Genomic DNA, 22,953 nt, shown 5'->3' with positions numbered 1-22,953 from the left:
GTGGAAGACACTTCCGACCTCCGTAAACTGTGGAAGACACTTCCGGCCTCCGTACACTGTGGGAGATACTTCCGGCCTCCGTACACTGTGGGAGAAACTTCCGGCTGCGGTACACACTGACAGATGAAATTCCGGCCCCCTTTATTCTCCTGGCGCTCTGCTTACTTCCGGCACCATGCTGGGTACGGTGACCCTATCGGCCTCCGTACGCTCTCCGTGACTCCGAGGATACTATTAGTACGGTGACCGGAGGAGTCTCAGCTGTAAGGAGGAGAAAACCCCGAGAACCGGAGACGAGGGGAACGGAGAATCTTCTGGTGGGAGGTGCGTGCCTGGGAGACAGCGCAGCCCCCTGCATGGGCCCCCAACATTTCTTGTGTGGCCCCTACAGCCGGTGCTCTCTGTAAACGTGTATCATCACCCCCACTCCGTGTTCATTATCATATCCCCCCTCCTCTAACTGTGCTCATTATCATATCCCCCCTCCTCTAACTGTGCTCATTATCATATCCCCCCTCCTCTAACTGTGCTCATTATCATATCCCCCCTCCTCTAACTGTGCTCATTATCATATCCCCCCTCCTCTAACTGTGCTCATTATCATATCCCCCCTCCTCTAACTGTGCTCATTATCATATCCCCCCTCCTCTAACTGTGCGCATTATCATATCCCCCCTCCTCTAACTGTGCTCATTATCATATCCCCCCTCCTCTAACTGCTCATTATCATATCCCCCCTCCTCTAACTGTGCGCATTATCATATCCCCCCTCCTCTAACTGTGCTCATTATCATATCCCCCCTCCTCTAACTGTGCTCATTATCATATCCCCCCTCCTCTAACTGTGCTCATTATCATATCCCCCCTCCTCTAACTGTGCTCATTATTATATCCCCCCTCCTCTAACTGTGCTCATTATCATATCCCCCCTCCTCTAACTGTGCTCATTATCATATCCCCCCTCCTCTAACTGTGCTCATTATCATATCCCCCCTCCTCTAACTGTGCTCATTATCATATCCCCCCTCCTCTAACTGTGCGCATTATCATATCCCCCCTCTGCCAACTGTGCTCATTATCATATCCCCCCTCCGCCAACTGTGCTCATTATCATATCCCCCCTCCGCCAACTGTGCTCAATATCTTATCCCCCACCTGTGCTGAATCTTATCCCCCCACCTCCACCTGTGCTCATTGTCCTCTACCTGCCCTTTCTCCCCTACTCCCCATGTTGTGTTCATTATCATACATACTCAGCCAAACCTGTTTATTATTATATGATGTTAGAATCCTCTCCTCAGATTTGTGTGAATGACTTTGCATTGTTACAGGAGACCTCCTCTCTGCGTCTGTCACATACTGGAGCTGCCCCAATGTTATCTGATGAGCTAGAGTCTAAACCAGAGGTAAGTGTCCTTTACTGTCACTGGGGACTTGCCTCTCTTATGCTACTGCCTCAGGTAAAACTTCTCTCTTGGCGCTACACCACAGTGGGAGTAGGGTTTGTGGAAAGAAAAGGCGCTGCAGAACGGAGGCTGTGCTAGGGACCGGAAGGTGATGTGAAGCGCCAATGAGCGCAGGAGCCGGCTTGGTGAATGTGCTACTGTGCCAGTGGGGAGGGCCGAGGTAAAGGTGGGGAGGTGACGTCTGCATTGCTTGTTGTGTGTCCCAGATGTCTCGTGTATGTCGCTCACTCCGTCTGCTTTTAGCCTGGTACATTGTGTCCTCTCCTTGATGTGTTGCAGCTGTTGGTGGAATTTGTGCAGAACGTTTCCATCCCGCTGGGAGAAGGCCTTGTTAAGACGGAGTGTAAAGATCTGAGCTGTCTGTCTCTGCTGCCCGAGACGTCAGAATGCGGCTCATTACTGCTGCCAGGTAACACCGCCATCAGGGGAATAATTCACATTGAAGAGAGACACTAGAGTTTGTAGCAATTATAATAATGAACCCTGACTTGGACTTTCCTGATACCCTTTCATATTGCAATCTTCACCTTCTAATCCCATTTAGAATCAGAAAAGAGGGTTCTAGATAGGTATACCGTTATTACGCCTTAATAATCTTTCTATGAATTATAACGAATTGAGATATAATCCGCGGGGCGAGCCTGATAGAGTGTATGAGGAGCAGCGCTGGAGATGAGAGTGGGAGGAGGTAATTCGTTGGGAAGAGAGGTGACCGTCATTGGCCGAGCGCAGTGGATGAATAACACTGGTGTAAATGACCTTTGTCTGCCGTAGGGAGACTGAATCTAAAAATGATCGTGATGCCCCAGTTTTTATACATCCTGCGTAAGTTCTACGTTTGGGTCGCATAGCGGGACTTCTGGTGGTCTAGGCGCGCAAAACATCTTCCTCAGCTCAGCCCGTACACCTCTGCGGTTTGTTTCTCCAACCGCGGTGATGGCTCCTTCCTGGGCCTCAGAGCTGCAGTATAGCACGGACGCTTTTATTTCTTTATTTTTACTTGCGCAACTACACAAAATGTTACCGCAGGCGTGTTCTTTTTCCCGCTAAGGTGACATTCAGCTGAAGGTGCTGCTGTTTTTTTTCTTCTAAAAATAGAAACCAATTCCCTTTCCTTTTTGATCGAAAAGTAAAATATAATTAAATCCCCTTCTCTTACTCCAGTAACAGGCAGCCTGTATTATTCTTCAGGTGTCTGAGTATTGTAAGTCTGGGTCAGCGAAGTATATGGGCAGTGTCTAATTAGCCCCGAACTTTATTTGGGCGCTATTCGATCCCCCGGGTTATCCAATTAGCCCCGACGCTGGCATTTATCAGGGATTTTTTTTTTTCGGGACCTGCTGGGTCCTGAAAGATAATCCCAGAAAAGTGCCCTGTTTTCTCCAGGGAAAAGGCGAAAACACACGTCCGTGAACTTATCACGTATCCTTTGTGTTTCCAGGCGAATTATCCTATTTGTTCGCCTGAAACAAATCGGGTAGGGTGAAAACAAAAATCGTCAAAAAAATTGAATTATCGGAGAAAAAGCCCAGTTTTTTGCCCCCGAAAATATATCTGTGTTAATTGGATACCGCCCTATGTGATTTGTCTGTGAATGCGGCCAGTTCTGAGTGTGCAGCATGAACATGGCAATTACACGGACTGATTTGTGCTACATTTCATATATAATTGCTATAGGCGTATCATTCTTATGTACCTTTTAACTTCTCTTTATGTATTCTATAGTATGTAATTTTTGACTTTGCATTCTGACCCTCCTCAATGTACAGCACTGCGTAATATGTTTGCGCTTTTACATATAAACAATAATCATTAATTAGTTTGTTACTGTACTTGAGATGTGCACGGTACTTCTAAATGGGTGGTGGGGTAGGGCTTTCTGTTGTATTTTTATTTGTGATAAAAGCTTAAATACAATTTAAATAATAATTTACAGAGGATATTCCACAGTTGCATATTATTACCCTATGGGGTAAATTTACTGAAGTGAGAGTTTTTAGAAGTGGAGTTGTTGCCTATAGCAACCAATCAGATTCTAGCTATTATCTTCTAGAATGTGCTAGATAAGTAGAATCTGAGTGGTTGCTATGGGCAACATCTCCACTTCTAAAAACTCTCACTTTAGTAAATTTACTCCTATGAATTTATTTTAAAATTCTATATATAGTTGTAGATCATCGGGTGGCAGTCATGTGGCTTTCTATGTAGGGGTGGCCAATCGGGGGCCCAGTATCGATCTTTTCGGATCCATGCTGGATCACAATGCTGTATTTAATTCAGACAATAATAAAAAAAAGATCTGCTACGAGATTGATATTATTGTCACGCAAGTGCGACTAAAAGAAGAAACTGAGGCGTGCTTGGTGTTGCGGGAATCACCGGGAAACTGTACGTTTATCTCTGCTGCATTACCGGGATTTTTGGATCGATTCTATCAATACATTGTCTCCAGAATCTTTTAAAAAACAAAAAATAACAGCTGCAGGTGGATCTGCGCGGTCTGTTCCCCCAGGTAAAGCGCCCAGTGCTCTTCATTTACAGAGCCGCAGTCAGGCCCCGAGGCTGGGGTTACCTGCCGGCTGTGGGCTGAGCGCCGGTCTGTAGTTGCTTGGTTCTGGGCACTTTACTCAGGGAAGTGACTGTGCCGCTAATTGATTCTGCTCCATTGTGTTCTGTGACATGTACATACATTACACTGCAAATGCTGTTTTACCTGTGAGAGTCGGTAAATATAATGACCCTTTTGTTGGGGGGTTTCTGATAGAGGATATTCGCTCCGCGCCAGAAGCACCTAAGGGGCCCAGAGCTGGAGGATTACTGAACAGTCTCCAGGTGGATATTGACCACAGCACAGACACCAGAGAGGACAAGAGCAGAGCATTGCTTTCCCCCACTGAGCCTTCATCGCTGCTACAAGACCTTCCTGCTAACGACAACTCCTCCTTCATCCTCCTCAATCTAGCTAGATCAGGTAACTCACGTTACATTACCAGTCACTCTGTATTATACTGTTACTACACTGCTTATACCTCCTAATCCCCGTACATTACATTACCAGTCACTGTGTATTATACTGTTACTACACTGCTTATACCTCCTAATCCCCGTACATTACATTACCAGTCACTGTGTATTATACTGTTACTACACTGCTTATACCTCCTATCCCCATACATTACCAGTCACTGTGTATTATACTGTTACTACACTGCTTATACCTCCTATCCCCGTACATTACATTACCAGTCACTATGTATTATACTGTTACTACACTGCTTATACCTCCTATCCCCATACATTACATTACCAGTCACTGTGTATTATACTGTTACTACGCTGCTTATACCTCCTATCCCCATACATTACCAGTCACTCTGTATTATACTGTTACTACGCTGCTTACTGACCTCCTATCCCCATACATTACATTACCAGTCACTGTGTATTATACTGTTACTACACTGCTTATATCTCCTATCCCCATACATTACCAGTCACTCTGTATTATACTGTTACTACGCTGCTTACTGACCTCCATACTATCTGTGATTATACCTCCTATCCCCATACATTACATTACCAGTCACTCTGTATTATACTGTTACTACACTGCTTATACCTCCTATCCCCATACATTACCAGTCACTGTGTATTATACTGTTACTACGCTGCTTATACCTCCTATCCCCATACATTACCAGTCACTGTGTATTATACTGTTACTATGCTGCTTATACCTCCTATCCCCATACATTACCAGTCACTGTGTATTATACTGTTACTACACTGCTTATACCTCCTATCCTCATACATTACATTACCAGTCACTCTGTATTATACTGTTACTACACTGCTTATACCTCCTAATCCCCGTACATTACATTACCAGTCACTCTGTATTATACTGTTACTACGCTGCTTATACCTCCTATCCCCATACATTACATTACCAGTCACTCTGTATTATACTGTTACTACGCTGCTTATACCTCCTATCCCCATACATTACATTACCAGTCACTCTGTATTATACTGTTACTACACTGCTTATACCTCCTATCCCCATACATTACCAGTCACTGTGTATTATACTGTTACTACACTGCTTATATCTCCTATCCCCATACATTACCAGTCACTCTGTATTATACTGTTACTACGCTGCTTACTGACCTCCTATCCCCATACATTACATTACCAGTCACTGTGTATTATACTGTTACTACACTGCTTATATCTCCTATCCCCATACATTACCAGTCACTCTGTATTATACTGTTACTACGCTGCTTATACCTCCTATCCCCATACATTACCAGTCACTGTGTATTATACTGTTACTACACTGCTTATACCTCCTATCCCCATACATTACATTACCAGTCACTATGTATTATACTGTTACTACACTGCTTATACCTCCTATCCCCATACATTACATTACCAGTCACTCTGTATTATACTGTTACTACGCTGCTTATACCTCCTATCCCCATATATTACATTACCAGTCACTCTGTATTATACTGTTACTACGCTGCTTATACCTCCTATCCCCATACATTACATTACCAGTCACTCTGTATTATACTGTTACTACACTGCTTATACCTCCTATCCCCATACATTACATTACCAGTCACTCTGTATTATACTGTTACTACGCTGCTTATACCTCCTATCCCCATACATTACATTACCAGTCACTCTGTATTATACTGTTACTACACTGCTTATACCTCCTATCCCCATACATTACATTACCAGTCACTCTGTATTATACTGTTACTACGCTGCTTATACCTCCTATCCCCATATATTACATTACCAGTCACTCTGTATTATACTGTTACTACACTGCTTATACCTCCTATCCCCATACATTACCAGTCACTGTGTATTATACTGTTACTACACTGCTTATGCCTCCTATCCTCATACATTACATTACCAGTCACTGTGTATTATACTGTTACTACACTGCTTATGCCTCCTATCCTCATACATTACATTACCAGTCACTGTGTATTATACTGTTACTACACTGCTTATACCTCCTATCCCCATACATTACATTACCAGTCACTCTGTATTATACTGTTACTACACTGCTTATACCTCCTATCCCCATACATTACATTATCAGTCACTCTGTATTATACTGTTACTACACTGCTTATACCTCCTAATCCCCGTACATTACATTACCAGTCACTCTGTATTATACTGTTACTACACTGCTTATACCTCCTATCCCCATACATTACCAGTCACTGTGTATTATACTGTTACTACACTGCTTATGCCTCCTATCCTCATACATTACATTACCAGTCACTGTGTATTATACTGTTACTACACTGCTTATGCCTCCTATCCTCATACATTACATTACCAGTCACTGTGTATTATACTGTTACTACACTGCTTATACCTCCTATCCCCATACATTACCAGTCACTGTGTATTATACTGTTACTACGCTGCTTATACCTCCTATCCCCATATATTACATTACCAGTCACTATGTATTATACTGTTACTACACTGCTTATACCTCCTATCCCCATACATTACCAGTCACTGTGTATTATACTGTTACTACACTGCTTATACCTCCTATCCCCGTACATTACATTACCAGTCACTGTGTATTATACTGTTACTACACTGCTTATACCTCCTATCCCCATACATTACCAGTCACTGTGTATTATACTGTTACTACGCTGCTTATACCTCCTATCCCCGTACATTACATTACCAGTCACTATGTATTATACTGTTACTACACTGCTTATACCTCCTATCCCCATACATTACCAGTCACTGTGTATTATACTGTTACTACACTGCTTATACCTCCTATCCCCGTACATTACATTACCAGTCACTATGTATTATACTGTTACTACACTGCTTATACCTCCTAATCCCCATACATTACCAGTCACTCTGTATTATACTGTTACTACGCTGCTTATACCTCCTATCCCCATACATTACATTACCAGTCACTCTGTATTATACTGTTACTACACTGCTTATACCTCCTATCCCCATACATTACCAGTCACTGTGTATTATACTGTTACTACACTGCTTATATCTCCTATCCCCATACATTACCAGTCACTCTGTATTATACTGTTACTACGCTGCTTACTGACCTCCTATCCCCATACATTACATTACCAGTCACTGTGTATTATACTGTTACTACACTGCTTATATCTCCTATCCCCATACATTACCAGTCACTCTGTATTATACTGTTACTACGCTGCTTATACCTCCTATCCCCATACATTACCAGTCACTGTGTATTATACTGTTACTACACTGCTTATACCTCCTATCCCCATACATTACATTACCAGTCACTATGTATTATACTGTTACTACACTGCTTATACCTCCTATCCCCATACATTACATTATCAGTCACTCTGTATTATACTGTTACTACACTGCTTATACCTCCTATCCCCATACATTACCAGTCACTGTGTATTATACTGTTACTACACTGCTTATGCCTCCTATCCTCATACATTACATTACCAGTCACTGTGTATTATACTGTTACTACACTGCTTATGCCTCCTATCCTCATACATTACATTATCAGTCACTGTGTATTATACTGTTACTACACTGCTTATACCTCCTATCCCCATACATTACATTACCAGTCACTCTGTATTATACTGTTACTACACTGCTTATACCTCCTATCCCCATACATTACCAGTCACTCTGTATTATACTGTTACTACACTGCTTATACCTCCTATCCCCATACATTACATTACCAGTCACTCTGTATTATACTGTTACTACACTGCTTATACCTCCTATCCCCATACATTACATTATCAGTCACTCTGTATTATACTGTTACTACACTGCTTATACCTCCTAATCCCCGTACATTACATTACCAGTCACTCTGTATTATACTGTTACTACACTGCTTATACCTCCTATCCCCATACATTACCAGTCACTGTGTATTATACTGTTACTACACTGCTTATGCCTCCTATCCTCATACATTACATTACCAGTCACTGTGTATTATACTGTTACTACACTGCTTATACCTCCTATCCCCATACATTACATTACCAGTCACTATGTATTATACTGTTACTACACTGCTTATACCTCCTATCCCCATACATTACCAGTCACTGTGTATTATACTGTTACTACACTGCTTATACCTCCTATCCCCGTACATTACATTACCAGTCACTATGTATTATACTGTTACTACACTGCTTATACCTCCTATCCCCATACATTACCAGTCACTGTGTATTATACTGTTACTACACTGCTTATACCTCCTATCCCCGTACATTACATTACCAGTCACTGTGTATTATACTGTTACTACACTGCTTATACCTCCTATCCCCATACATTACCAGTCACTCTGTATTATACTGTTACTACACTGCTTATACCTCCTATCCCCATACATTACCAGTCACTCTGTATTATACTGTTACTACACTGCTTATGCCTCCTATCCTCATACATTACATTACCAGTCACTGTGTATTATACTGTTACTACACTGCTTATACCTCCTATCCCCATACATTACATTACCAGTCACTGTGTATTATACTGTTACTACGCTGCTTATACCTCCTATCCCCATACATTACCAGTCACTCTGTATTATACTGTTACTACGCTGCTTACTGACCTCCTATCCCCATACATTACATTACCAGTCACTGTGTATTATACTGTTACTACACTGCTTATATCTCCTATCCCCATACATTACCAGTCACTCTGTATTATACTGTTACTACGCTGCTTACTGACCTCCATACTATCTGTGATTATACCTCCTATCCCCATACATTACATTACCAGTCACTCTGTATTATACTGTTACTACACTGCTTATACCTCCTATCCCCATACATTACATTACCAGTCACTGTGTATTATACTGTTACTACACTGCTTATACCTCCTATCCCCATACATTACCAGTCACTGTGTATTATACTGTTACTACACTGCTTATACCTCCTATCCCCATACATTACATTACCAGTCACTATGTATTATACTGATACTACACTGCTTATACCTCCTATCCCCATACATTACATTACCAGTCACTCTGTATTATACTGATACTACACTGCTTATACCTCCTAATCCCCGTACATTACATTACCAGTCACTCTGTATTATACTGTTACTACACTGCTTATACCTCCTATCCCCATACATTACCAGTCACTGTGTATTATACTGTTACTACGCTGCTTATACCTCCTATCCCCATACATTACCAGTCACTGTGTATTATACTGTTACTACACTGCTTATACCTCCTATCCTCATACATTACATTACCAGTCACTCTGTATTATACTGTTACTACACTGCTTATACCTCCTAATCCCCGTACATTACATTACCAGTCACTCTGTATTATACTGTTACTACACTGCTTATACCTCCTATCCCCATACATTACCAGTCACTGTGTATTATACTGTTACTACACTGCTTATATCTCCTATCCCCATACATTACCAGTCACTCTGTATTATACTGTTACTACGCTGCTTACTGACCTCCTATCCCCATACATTACATTACCAGTCACTGTGTATTATACTGTTACTACACTGCTTATATCTCCTATCCCCATACATTACCAGTCACTCTGTATTATACTGTTACTACGCTGCTTATACCTCCTATCCCCATACATTACCAGTCACTGTGTATTATACTGTTACTACACTGCTTATACCTCCTATCCCCATACATTACATTACCAGTCACTATGTATTATACTGATACTACACTGCTTATACCTCCTATCCCCATACATTACATTACCAGTCACTCTGTATTATACTGTTACTACGCTGCTTATACCTCCTATCCCCATATATTACATTACCAGTCACTGTGTATTATACTGTTACTACGCTGCTTATACCTCCTATCCCCATACATTACATTACCAGTCACTCTGTATTATACTGTTACTACACTGCTTATACCTCCTATCCCCATACATTACATTACCAGTCACTCTGTATTATACTGTTACTACACTGCTTATACCTCCTATCCCCATACATTACATTATCAGTCACTCTGTATTATACTGTTACTACACTGCTTATACCTCCTATCCCCATACATTACCAGTCACTGTGTATTATACTGTTACTACACTGCTTATGCCTCCTATCCTCATACATTACATTACCAGTCACTGTGTATTATACTGTTACTACACTGCTTATGCCTCCTATCCTCATACATTACATTACCAGTCACTCTGTATTATACTGTTACTACACTGCTTATACCTCCTAATCCCCGTACATTACCAGTCACTGTGTATTATACTGTTACTACACTGCTTATACCTCCTATCCCCATACATTACATTACCAGTCACTCTGTATTATACTGTTACTACACTGCTTATACCTCCTATCCCCATACATTACCAGTCACTGTGTATTATACTGTTACTACACTGCTTATACCTCCTATCCCCATACATTACATTACCAGTCACTCTGTATTATACTGATACTACACTCTTTATACCGTGATGCGTGCGCACGTTTGTAGCGCGATTGGATGGGATGTTAGAAGACACATCTGTACTGCCTGTGACTACACTGATTACTGACCACTATATCAACAGATATTATACCTCCTAACCCTATACATTACTAGTCACTGTGTATTATACTCTGCTATTACTCTGCTTAATCACCCCCTCGTCACCTGAGATAGTTATGATAGTGTACGCATTGGCTGAGGAGTTAGCACTTTGGTACTCTCCCACCTGTTCTCTGTAAGCTATGGCACTTACTACAGTCATAGACTGAGCCGTAGCAGGTACCCTGGAGGTATTCTGCTCTGTATTTGGGTTAGCACACATGGTATTATGATGCTGATGAATTATAATGTTACTTTTACCTCCTAGGACTAGGCTCCCCTTCTGAACACTTAGTCTTTGTTCAGGATGAAGCTGAGGATTCTGGGAATGATTTCCTGTCCAATGACTGCACAGACAGCAGCACCCCTTGGTTCCTGCGGGTTCAGGAGTTGGCTCATGACAGTCTCATTGCTGCCACTCGGGCTCAACTGGCAAAAAGCGCAAAGAGCAGCAGTAACGGTAAGTGGCGCTACCTACCCGGCGATCAGGCTAAGCCTGTTGTACGGGCTGCGATGTGTGCTGGCACCATATAGGGAACTGTACGTTTATGACTTTCTGCAGACTTCCTCAGATCTAAGGATATGAAGGCGGTGTAATGTGTGTGACATAATACATTTCTCCTCCGGTGCTATCAAATGGGCTCAGATATTATGCATAGGGTCAGTACTCACCAAGGACAACAATATATCAGATGGTGCTGTCTTCCTCTCTCAGTAATGAGCTATGTATATAGAGCATGTCCGTGAATTAATGTGGATTTTATTGTCACTCCTATTTATATTTCTAAAACAGAATTAATTATATTTCCACCGGCCAATAACAGTTACCTGATCTCTCTATCACTGTTGATACCTCGACCATCCACCCCACCCCACAAGCTCGCTGCCTTGGTGTCATCCTTGACTCTGAACTGTCCTTTGTTCCCCATATTCAATCTGTCTCAAAATCATGTTACATACATTTAAAAAACATATCCAAAATTCGACCATATCTCACACAAGACACTGCAAAAACTCTAATCCATGCACTCATTATTTCCCGCATTGACTATTGCAATAGCCTCCTTACTGGTCTTCCCAAAAACAGGCTATCACCATTACAATCCATTATGAATGCAGCTGCAAGGCTAATGGTGCCCACACACATAGCGACATTTTACACGATTTGGCCGATTTCGACGAATCGTGACTACGAATTGGTTAAAAAAAGGTACAAATCGTGAGTTTATACTCACGAGCACGATGCCGATGCGCGTCCCCGCTCGTCGTACATCGCATCTTCTGATCTGCCGTGCTGTAGGGCAGATTAGCCAATCTGGGATACAATGCATTGGCTGCAAGATAGATCTTTAGTCAGATTGGACATTTTTAACTCCAAATCGTGATCACGACGGCAAGGGAGCTCCCGTGAAAGTTCATGAGGAAATTGGCCATAAAATCGTATCGTGAGGACATCGGTATGTGTGTGGGCACCTTTATCTTCCTTGCGAAACGTTCTTCTGCTGCCCCGCTCTGTCAGTCCCTCCATTGGTTGCCGGTTTTCTACCGTATTCAATACAAAATACTTTCACTTACACATAAGGCTATTAACCAAACCACACCAACATACATCTCTTCACTCATCTCAAAATATCTCCCAACCCGACCTCTCCGCTCAGCACAAGATCTGCGTCTCTCATCCCCATGCATTACTTGCTCCAATTCACGGTTACAGGACTTTCTTCGCGCTGCACCCACTCTATGGAATAACCTACCTCGCACAATAAGACTTTCCTCTAGTCTCCAATCCTTCAAGCGTTCCCTGAAAACTCACCTCTTCAGGCAAGCTTATCAGATTCCAGAACCTCCCACATAACCTTCATAGCTTCCATATGTAATTACATCCCCTTTCACAGTCCACACATACCCTCACACATCGTCTTTCTCTCACATCCTCATGACATTTGGTCGATATTCCTGTGTGACTGGATCATGCAGCCAACTAAGAAACTGTGCATTCTGGCTGGACCAAAATGCAATATATTGCACCTATCCTTGTGTATCAATGCCTGTTTCCCTATAGAGTGTAAGCTTGCCAGCAGGGCCTTCCTACCTATATATCTGTCTATTACCTAGTTTTGTTCTATTAATGTTTCCAATTGTAAAGCGCAACGGAATATGCTGCGCTATATAAGAAACTGTTAATAAATAAATAAAATAAATAAATAGACACAATGTGTTTGATCCAATGGAAGGTAACAATTCACTTCACTATTTCAGTAAAAGAAGGACAAAGTATTAAAAATAAAATATAAGAATGAAAAACAAAAAGCTAAAAACATGGAAAAATAAAGCCTAAAACAAGAATAGTTCATTTGTCACACTGCAACGCGTTTCACAGATATGCCCTTGGCCACTGCCTGATGTAGCAGCCACATCTGCAAAACGCGTTGCAGAGTGACCTTGTTGGGCTGTTCTTATTTTATGTTTTATATTTTAATCTTTTTTTAGCTGTTTTAGTTTTATACTTTATTATAAGTCATATTTTCATTTTTCGGAAACTGTGAAGTGAATGGTTACCATCCCTTGGGTTATAAACCTTTGTGTCTGTAAATAAGGAGTAACAATAACACCAGGACACTGACTTCCATCTAACTTTGCATTGTGGTATAGCCTAAAAAAACCAAACTAATATTTTAATGATCTCTACATTCATTCACGGACATTCTCTAAGTTTATACTGTATATAGCTCATTAATGAGAGAGGCAGACGGCACCATCTGATTTATTGTGATTGCATTATTGTGGTTCTATATTAATTGGGTAGTAATGACCCTTTATATAATCCGTCTGGCCCCTTTGTCAGCCCCGGAGGAGAAATTCATTGCACTGCAGGTTTGTTGAGGGATAAATTATGAGCAATCTTTATAAATGACCACCCGCCCTATGGCGGTTCAAATCCCGACGCCGGAAGACCGGCAGGCGTGAAGATCCGGACAGGGGATTAAGGTAAGTAAAACTAACCCTACTCCCCACCTAACCCTCCCTTAGGGGTGCCTAACCCTAACCTTCCCCCCTAGTGCCTAACCCTAACCCCCTTCCCAGCAGCCTAATTCTAAGTCTCCCGGGGGGGTGCCTAACCCCAACCTCCCCCCGAGGTTGCCTAACCCTAACTTACCCTAGTCTAACCCTAACCCTCCCAGGGGGTGCCTAACCCTAAGTCCCACCCGGGAGCCCCAAACCTAACCCTACCCCCTGCGCGGCTGTCCGATCCCGCCGCCCGGCTTGCCTTCGTCCGCTATGCCGGACTCCCGGCATAGGGATAATGATCATTAGACCCCTGCCGGGATTTGACAGTCGGGAAGCCGGCGGTTGGCATTTCGACCGTCGGCTTCCTGACTGCATCCCAATTATGAGGCCTCGATCTGCTCCTTGGCTGCAGACATAGGAGTTTACTTCCTCTAGGCGCCAGCCACTTGCTCCAGTTTGTATGTGATGGCATAGTATAAAGCATGACCCATTTCCATGGGTACAGCACCCTTCCCCTTTCCCTGTTGATGCCACCAGCTCCATAGCACTGGCTGGTTTGCTGGACTCTCCTTGTTTTGACGACAAGCCGCACGTTCCCTGCAGTGATTTGAGGACAGTACTGGGTAGAGTCAGAATTGTTCAGGGCATAAGTAAAGCAGCTGTAAATCACTATCCTCCCCCATAGATGCGCGGTGGTTGTATCACACACGTCTCTTATCTGATCTCTCCCAGCTGACAGCACGCTGAGCAGCTCCCCTGAGGCTGACGCAGCAGCCGCACACCCTGAGAAGCGCCTCCGCTGCTCCTTCCCCGGCTGTGAGCGCTCCTTCGTCTATCGGACACACCTGAAATATCACTTGAAAACTCACAGGTTGGTTATCGTCACTGAACTGCACTGCTGGTACTGCACTGCTGGTTCTAGCACCTTTCACAGTTTGCTGTTATCTGTATCTGCACCGGGGGAATTAGGTTTCTGGGTCACTAAGCAAATAATAGTTTGAACCCTGCAGCCTAAACCGCGGTAATGGGACAAATGCAGCCAGGCCTTCTCACCGTAGCCACCATACGTGTGATCCACCAATCTGTACTGAGGATCTGTTACTGAGGAGACTGCAAGCACGTCCCTCAGTCACTTCCTTCTTCCTGTGCCCGAGCCTAGTGTAGTGTGAGGTTGGGAAGGATATAAGTGACCGTAGGCCAAAGTGGACGACCCCTTCCTAAACTGTCCATCACAATACGATTGCTTAGAGCCCCATTTATTAATTATCGCAATTACAATGTGATCTGAGCATGACATTACCGCCCACGGTAGCGCTGCGAGATGCGATTCTATTGCCAGAATGTATAATCTGGCACATGCAGGGGGTCCGGAAGGTGCCAGTCCCTGCGATGTGTACGTAGAGATGCCGGGGCTACTGCACATTCGCAGTCACGCTGACTGCACATGCACGGCCGCCATTGCCAGGGAGGGTTTCCGGAGAAACGTTCTCCCAGCAGATTATTCACAGTGTAGCCCATAGGCTACAGGGGCTAACGCCATCAGATGGCGTTAGCTGCAGGGGACACTCCCTGGATGGATCGCATTCCGGATGATGGTAAATTTGGCAGCATCGCATCCCCCATAGAAATCTATGGGAAGTGCTCTACCCTTCCACCTGTGCCCCTGTTCGCCTCGCCCAATGTCTGTACCCTATCTGCTCTCCTGTGTACTCTCCCCGTCGCTGTGCCCCTCCTGCTCTCCTGTGTACTCTCCCCGTCGCTGTGCCCCTCCTGCTCTCCTGTGTACTCTCCCCGTCGCTGTGCCCCTCCTGCTCGCCTGTGTACTCTCCCCACCCACCTCTGTGCCTCCTGTTCTCTGCTCGCCATATCGCTGTACCCCCTTCTGCTCTCCTTTGTACTCTCCCCACCCACCTCTGTGCCCCTGTTCCCCTCTCCCCACGTCTGTACCCCATCTGCTCTCCTGTGTACTCTCCCCGTCGCTGTGCCCCTTCTGCTCTCCTGTGTACTCTCCCCACCCACCTCTGTTCCCCTGCTCACCATGTCGCTGTACCCCTTCTGCTCTCCTTTGTACTCTCCCCCTTCCATTCCTGTGCCCCCTGTTCCCCTCTCACCACGTCTGTACCCCATCTGCTCTCCTGTGTACTCTCCCCGTTGCTGTGCCCTCCTCCCATGTCATTCTCAGTGCAAAATATTCGCTATAGCAAGTTTTCATAAATTGTGTTGGGACCCACAAACTGTGGAGTAGGACCCCAATTTTTAAAAGTGAGGGATCTTTGGGACCCACATTTTTTTTAGTTAATCGCGATCTCTGCTCACTATACCCGGGGAATGGAATATAAACGATTCTGGGAAAAGAGATGGAACGGAGCCCTATGGCTAAAGCACTCTTATCGCTTTATGTAGTAATGATGGTGCTTGGTGTGGCAGCAGCCTAATACCAGCATGCACTGACATTTACGCCCATTCACATCACAGAATGTCCGGCTCCAGCACTCGCCCTGAAGGTGATGGTCTGGAAGCGGATTTCCTTAGCAGGTGGGATGTGAGGGGAGCATCAGACTATAGAGAGGTGTGGTGCTGACGGCGCAGCTTGTTACCTATGGCTGTGACCTCCTGCACAGATAGGCCGCGTCCGATTCTCCATGTCCGTTTGGTGCCGCAAAGGGTATATTAAACCTAGAAGAGAACAGGGTATGGTACATAGGGGCATATTCAATTAGCCCCGAAAAGTCGGAAAGGTTTCGCCTGCCATACTTTTCGCCGGTGTTCGCGTGTTTTGGAGGTGAAAACTGTTTGTGCACGTCCCAGCTTTTCGCCCTAATCAATGCCAAAGGCAGCGAAGACTGGATCCGGCGAAACGCAAACAGGCGAAAAGTGCTGTCAGATTTGGGGAAACCAGCCTGACACCCCCAAAAAGATGCACTAACATTGGAGATCAATGTAGATGCCCCCAAATAGGCCTGCTGAGATATTTTGGGTACTTAAATGCTCTCATTAGATGCTAATTAGCGTCTTTGCACAAGTGGTGAAGAATAGCATTTAGCAGGGTTTTTGGAGAAAATAGCTAGTCCCAGCAAATTTGGGGTACATGAAAATGGGTACAAGCATGGTTAAAAATCGCAAAAGTGACATTTTAAAAAACGCACCTTCAGCAAGCACCTGCAATCCAAAAAAACACCTCCCCATTCTTGCGGACACCCCAAAAGCTTATTTCGCTAGTATTTAAGATTTACCCACGCTTTGTACTTTTTTGCCCCCTTTTTCAAAGTAATTTTTTGGGTTGTTAATTTTTTATTTTTTTTGACGCAGTTATGCTTTGGGGCGTTATCCCAAGGGTGCTGAGTGGTTTCCTGACGTTTGCACCCCAAAGCCCCAATTCTGCACCTTTTTTCACCACCTATTGGGCAAATCTTTTTCGCCTATTACATTGCGTTTCTGCATAGAATTGAATACGGCGATACTTTTCCGCCTGGCGAAATGACATCACCCGCGATACTTTTTTTCTGCGGAAAACTGCTTTTCGCGTCTAATTGAATACAGCCCAGAGAGTAAATGGAAGTGCGAGGGGGGGGGGTGGGGGGGTGGGAATACCTCCTGGAGCTCAAAAATGGAAAAACTCTGCACCTAATTGAATAGCGGAGAAACCTCGCAGGGGCAGGAAAAGCCTCGCAGGTGCAGGATTTTTGTTATTCTTGCACCAAATTGAATACCCCCCCTTACAGCTGTCAGTAATGGATATAACCAATATTCTGTGATATTAATAGAAATTAAATTAAATAATTAAATAACCCTTTAGCTATTATAGAGTGTGACCATATATGTGCAGACAGTATTCAGACGGCACTCGGAGACTGATAAACTCCCTCCTTTGAGGGTACTATTTTTATTTGTGAGTCAACGTTTCGGGGTATTTGCACCCCTTCCTCAGGACAACATAGTAAGTTGTCCTGAGGAAGGGGTGCAAATACCCCGAAACGTTGGTAACCTCCCAATGGTAACTTGTCTCTCACACACGGTTTCAGAAATGACCGGTCATTCAAATGTCCTGCGGACGGCTGCGGGAAAAGCTTCTATGTGCTCCAAAGGCTGAAAGTCCACATGCGCACTCACAACGGGGAGCGGCCGTTCCTGTGCTCGGAGCCTGGTTGCGGCAAGCAGTTTACTACAGCGGGCAATCTGAAGAACCACCTGCGCATCCACACCGGTGAGTGCTGGTAGCGATGTGTGTAACGCTGCTTGTGATTGGTTGTCACTCATGACTCTACTGCCAGCAGGGGAGAAACCATTTCTGTGTGAGACCGAGGGATGTGGCCGCTCGTTCGCTGAGTATTCCAGTCTCCGAAAGCACCAAGTTGTCCATTCAGGTGAGGAAGGGTCATTCCGTAGTCTTCATGCCACGTACCGTGTTCCCCGTGATTAATCTATTGTCCCCCTCAGGTGTGAAATCTCACCAGTGTCAGGTGTGTGGGAAGAACTTCTCTCAGAGTGGAAGTAGAAACGCTCATTTTCGGAAACATCACACGGGGAGAAAGGAAGGTGAGCGCCCCCTCTCACAGCAGAGTTACATTCCTCTGCCTGCTGGAGGGGATGGCAGTGTACAAGGGGTTGCCCACCTTCAGGTCACTTTACTGTATAATCTTTTCTGCAACATTTACCGAATACAGTGTCCTCATACATCTATCCTCAATACTTCACGCAGCATGATTTGTCTGGCGTGGGTGAACTGCCAGGTCCTGTGATACTTTGCTAGCATCAGGCATCTTTTTTTTTTGCCGAAAATTCATCTAAGTGACTATGATATGTGACACCTGTATATCTGTGTGCTCCTGAGTCTGTATATGGAGACTGTGCTGAGTAATGTGATATGTGACCCCTGTATATCTGTGTGCTCCTGAGTCTGTATATAGGAGACTGCGCTGAGTAATGTGATATGTGGCACCTGTATATCTGTGTGCTCCTGAGTCTGTATATGGGAGACTGCGCTGAGTAATGTGATATGTGACACCTGTATATCTGTGTGCTCCTGAGTCTGTATATGGAGACTGCGCTGAGTAATGTGATATGTGACACCTGTATATGGAGACTGCGCTGAGTAATGTGATATGTGACACCTGTATATCTGTGCGCTCCTGAGTCTGTATATGGGAGACTGCGCTGAGTAATGTGATATGTGACACCTGTATATGTGTGCTCCTGAGTCTGTATATGGGAGACTGCGCTGAGTAATGTGATATGTGACACCTGTATATCTGTGTGTTCCTGAGTCTGTATATGGGAGACTGCGCTGAGTAATGTGATATGTGACACCTGTATATCTGTGTGTACCTGAGTCTGTATATGGGAGACTGGGCTGAGTAATGTGATGTGACACCTGTATATCTGTGTGCTCCTGAGTCTGTATATGGGAGACTGTGCTGAGTAATGTGATATGTGACACCTGTATATCTGTGTGCTCCTGAGTCTGTATATGGGATACTGCGCTGAGTAATGTGTTATGTGACACCTGTATATCTGTGTGCTCCTGAGTCTGTATATGGGATACTGCGCTGAGTAATGTGATATGTGACACCTGTATATCTGTGTGCTCCTGAGTCTGTATATGGGAGACTGCGCTGAGTAATGTGATATGTGACACCTGTATATCTCTGTGCTCCTGAGTCTGTATATGGGAGACTGCGCTGAGTAATGTGATATGTGACACCTGTATATCTGTGTGCTCCTGAGTCTGTATATGGGAGACTGTGCTGAGTAATGTGATATGTGACACCTGTATATCTGTGTGCTCCTGAGTCTGTATATGGGATACTGTGCTGAGTAATGTGATATGTGACACCTGTATATCTGTGTGCTCCTGAGTCTGTATATGAAGCACAACGGAACTTGGAATGAATAAAGCTGCTGCCGCTACATTGTAGCACTATATACAGATTTAGAGACTCGGTATCAGACAGATATACAAGTGTCGCATATTAAATGAATCCGTACATTCTGTTAGTGCTTCTTAGTTGCATCGCATTGCGACTTAGAGGCATGTTTGGCAATAAAATACGCCAGTCGCTAGCAGTCTCAGAGGACCTGGCTCGCAGTGAGGGGCTTTTTAGTGCGGCTGTAGCAAAGATGTACACAGACACATCTCTATCTTCTGTGTTCTTCAGCCATATCTTTATATCATCATGTGGAGTTTTGTTTGTTTTTTACACTTCCTGGATGCATTTATGAATAGAGCAGAGCATCATAACCCTGCTGGATGATATAAAGACATGACTGAAAAACAGGAAAGATGGACAAACATACATATTTGGTAAAAGGGGACATGTGAAAGCCAATACACTAAAGTTGCCTGAAGGTGGGTAACATATTTTATCTCTGTGAGAACCAGAAAGTGGTGGTACGTGTGTATGTTTTACCCTTTGTCTTCCTATTCCAGATCACAGTGACACTGCAGAACATCTACACCTGAGCGAGGATGCTCTGCAGGACAGTCAGCTTCTCTCCGTGGGCTCCGGGAGACACTCTTATGAAGAGTATGTCTCCATTCTGCTAAATTGATGACACTGGACACGTTTCTTATTTAATTATTATGACTGGTGACCGCTCGTAGTCTGTACCTGAACTAATGTTTGTTACAAGATCTAGTTTTCTAAAGCACAGAAATGTGCAGTGTGGATCTCTGACCAGCAGGTGGCGACAGAGAAGCTCCACACAACCTGCGAGCAGCGTAAACCTGGACCTGGCAGAAGTTTTACACTCAGTGTGGATAGGATTGATCTATATATAGAGCAATAAACCTTTTCGGCTCCTACGTATTCTCATCTGCTGCCTCCTGTAATATGCACCAGCCCTGGAAGATGTCAATGGAAAGGCCTCATTCCTATCAGTCTATCAGAGCTTTACAACAACTGGTAACAGTGTCATGGCCGAAGAATGGTGACCCCCTCAGTCCGTTCTCTCTCAGTGAGCGTATATACCAAGACTGGTCATCCTCCCTATAACAGGGCGACTCTAGACCACCGCCATCTCCGCCCCGGCTTGTATGGGAACATGCCATGCTAAGGAAGGGAGACTGGCACATTCTACCAGGGGCCAAAGTCACAAACATGGTTTTGTTTTTTGTTGTTTCTACAACCACAGAGGACAAAAAATAAAAGGTTCTGTTTCATGTGAAATCCAGGAATATGTCACCAACACTTTACTGACTTCATTGTAAGTTCTAAAAAGTAATCTGCAGAAGTTGGCGTGGCTTCATGCTTCAGCTGTGTCACCGGTCCTGTCCTCCAATCAGAAGAATAGTGGGGGTCTCATGTAAGGGTGGTCTTGCAAATGCAGGCGTTCCAGTGCTTTGGGACGGCGGCGTGCATAAATTATTCACTGCGATACCTGAGGCCTCATAGTGTGCGCTGAAGTAAGCAATTCCTGAGTAAGGTCTGGGCTTAACTGTCCTATGTTACCGATTGTTTCTCTATGTTGACCAAGTATACGTTTGTGAGTATGGGGAAATGCGCGTCCTTATGTCGGACTGTGATCGCAATGTGAATGCAAACATTTAAATATCACCCCTGATATTAGCAACGCAGTTGTGTGCGCATAAGCAGAATAGCGATCTTAAGTGAATCAGGCCCACAGAGCAATGTCATTGTGTGTAAGGGATCAGCCCAGTCTGTACCTGTGTTAGTAAGAGACACAGAGCAGCGTTACTGTGTGTAAGGGATCAGCCCAGTCTGTACCTGTGTTAGTAAGAGACACAGAGCAGTGTTACTAACACAGGTACAGACTGGACTGACCCCTTACACACAGTAAGAGACACAGAGCAGCGTTACTGTGTGTAAGGGGTCAGCCCAGTCTGTACCTGTTAGTAAGAGACACAGAGCAGCGTTACTGTGTGTAAGGGATCAGCCCAGTCTGTACCTGTGTTAGTAAGAGACACAGAGCAGTGTTACTAACACAGGTACAGACTGGGCTGCCCCCATACACACAGTAACGCTGCTGTCTCTCTTACTAACACAGGTACAGACTGGGCTGCCCCTTACACACAGTAACGCTGCTCCGTGTCTCTTACTAACACAGGTACAGACTGGGCTGCCCCCTTACACACAGTAACGCTGCTCCGTGTCTCTTACTAACACAGGTACAGTCTGGACTGACCCCTTACACACAGTAAGAGACACGGAGCAGCGTTACTGTGTGTAAGGGGTCAGCCCAGTCTGTACCTGTGTTAGTAAGAGACACAGAACAGTGTTACTGTGTGTATGGGGGTAGCCCAGTCTGTACTTGTGTTAGTAAGAGACACGGAGCAGCGTTACTGTGTGTAAGGGGGCAGCCCAGTCTGTACCTGTGTTAGTAAGAGACACGGAGCAGCGTTACTGTGTGTAAGGGGGCAGCCCAGTCTGTACCTGTCTTAGTAAGAGACACAGAGCAGTGTTACTGTATGTAAGGGGGCAGCCCAGTCTGTACCTGTGTTAGTAAGAGACACAGAGCAGCATTACTGTGTGTAAGGGGTCAGCCCAGTCTGTACCTGTGTTAGTAAGAGACACAGAGCAGCGTTACTGTGTGTATGGGATCAGCCCAGTCTGTACCTGTGTTAGTAAGAGACACAGAGCAGCGTTACTGTGTGTATGGGATCAGCCTAGTCTGTACCTGTGTTGGTAAGAGACACAGCAGCGTTACTGTGTGTAAGGGGTCAGCCCAGTCTATACCTGTGTCAGTAAGATACACAGAGCAGCGTTACTGTGTGTATGGGGGCAGC

At 44.4% G+C, this 22,953-nt stretch overlaps 1 protein-coding gene across 2 annotated transcripts; it reads left to right on the top strand.

The window, feature by feature from the left end:
- Nucleotides 1–64: 64 nt before the first annotated feature.
- On the top strand, nt 65–21,376 carry ZNF410 (zinc finger protein 410). Of its 2 annotated transcripts, none has more exons than XM_088475381.1 (10): nt 65–324; nt 1,332–1,406; nt 1,746–1,875; nt 4,231–4,437; nt 11,470–11,661; nt 14,943–15,081; nt 18,233–18,414; nt 18,482–18,574; nt 18,648–18,746; nt 20,638–21,376. In XM_088475381.1, the coding sequence occupies exons 2-10, from the start codon at nt 1,374–1,376 to the stop codon at nt 20,757–20,759; spliced, it is 1,197 nt and encodes a 398-aa protein (XP_088331507.1). In that variant the 5' UTR covers nt 65–324; nt 1,332–1,373; the 3' UTR covers nt 20,760–21,376. The 2 variants fall into 2 exon arrangements, with proteins under 2 accessions (XP_088331507.1, XP_088331508.1); XM_088475382.1 differs by having other exon boundaries at nt 67–324; nt 18,485–18,574.
- The last annotated feature ends 1,577 nt before the right edge of the window (nt 21,377–22,953 follow it).

This window comes from Taudactylus pleione, unplaced genomic scaffold (genome assembly GCF_031769625.1).
Source record: "Taudactylus pleione unplaced genomic scaffold, aTauple2 ptg000171l, whole genome shotgun sequence".
Classification (NCBI taxonomy): domain Eukaryota; kingdom Metazoa; phylum Chordata; class Amphibia; order Anura; family Myobatrachidae; genus Taudactylus; species Taudactylus pleione.
The sequence above is the reverse complement of the archived record's forward strand: the minus strand, read 5'-3'. Positions and strand labels throughout refer to the sequence as shown.

Bases quoted from the DNA above. Each gene is read 5' to 3' on its own strand.
- ZNF410 (XM_088475381.1), top strand. From the start codon at position 1,374: ATGTTATCTGATGAGCTAGAGTCTAAACCAGAG. The intron at 15,082-18,232 runs GTTGGTTATCGT...ACACGGTTTCAG, and splicing joins TATCACTTGAAAACTCACAG to AAATGACCGGTCATTCAAAT. The intron at 18,575-18,647 runs GTGAGGAAGGGT...TGTCCCCCTCAG, and splicing joins GCACCAAGTTGTCCATTCAG to GTGTGAAATCTCACCAGTGT.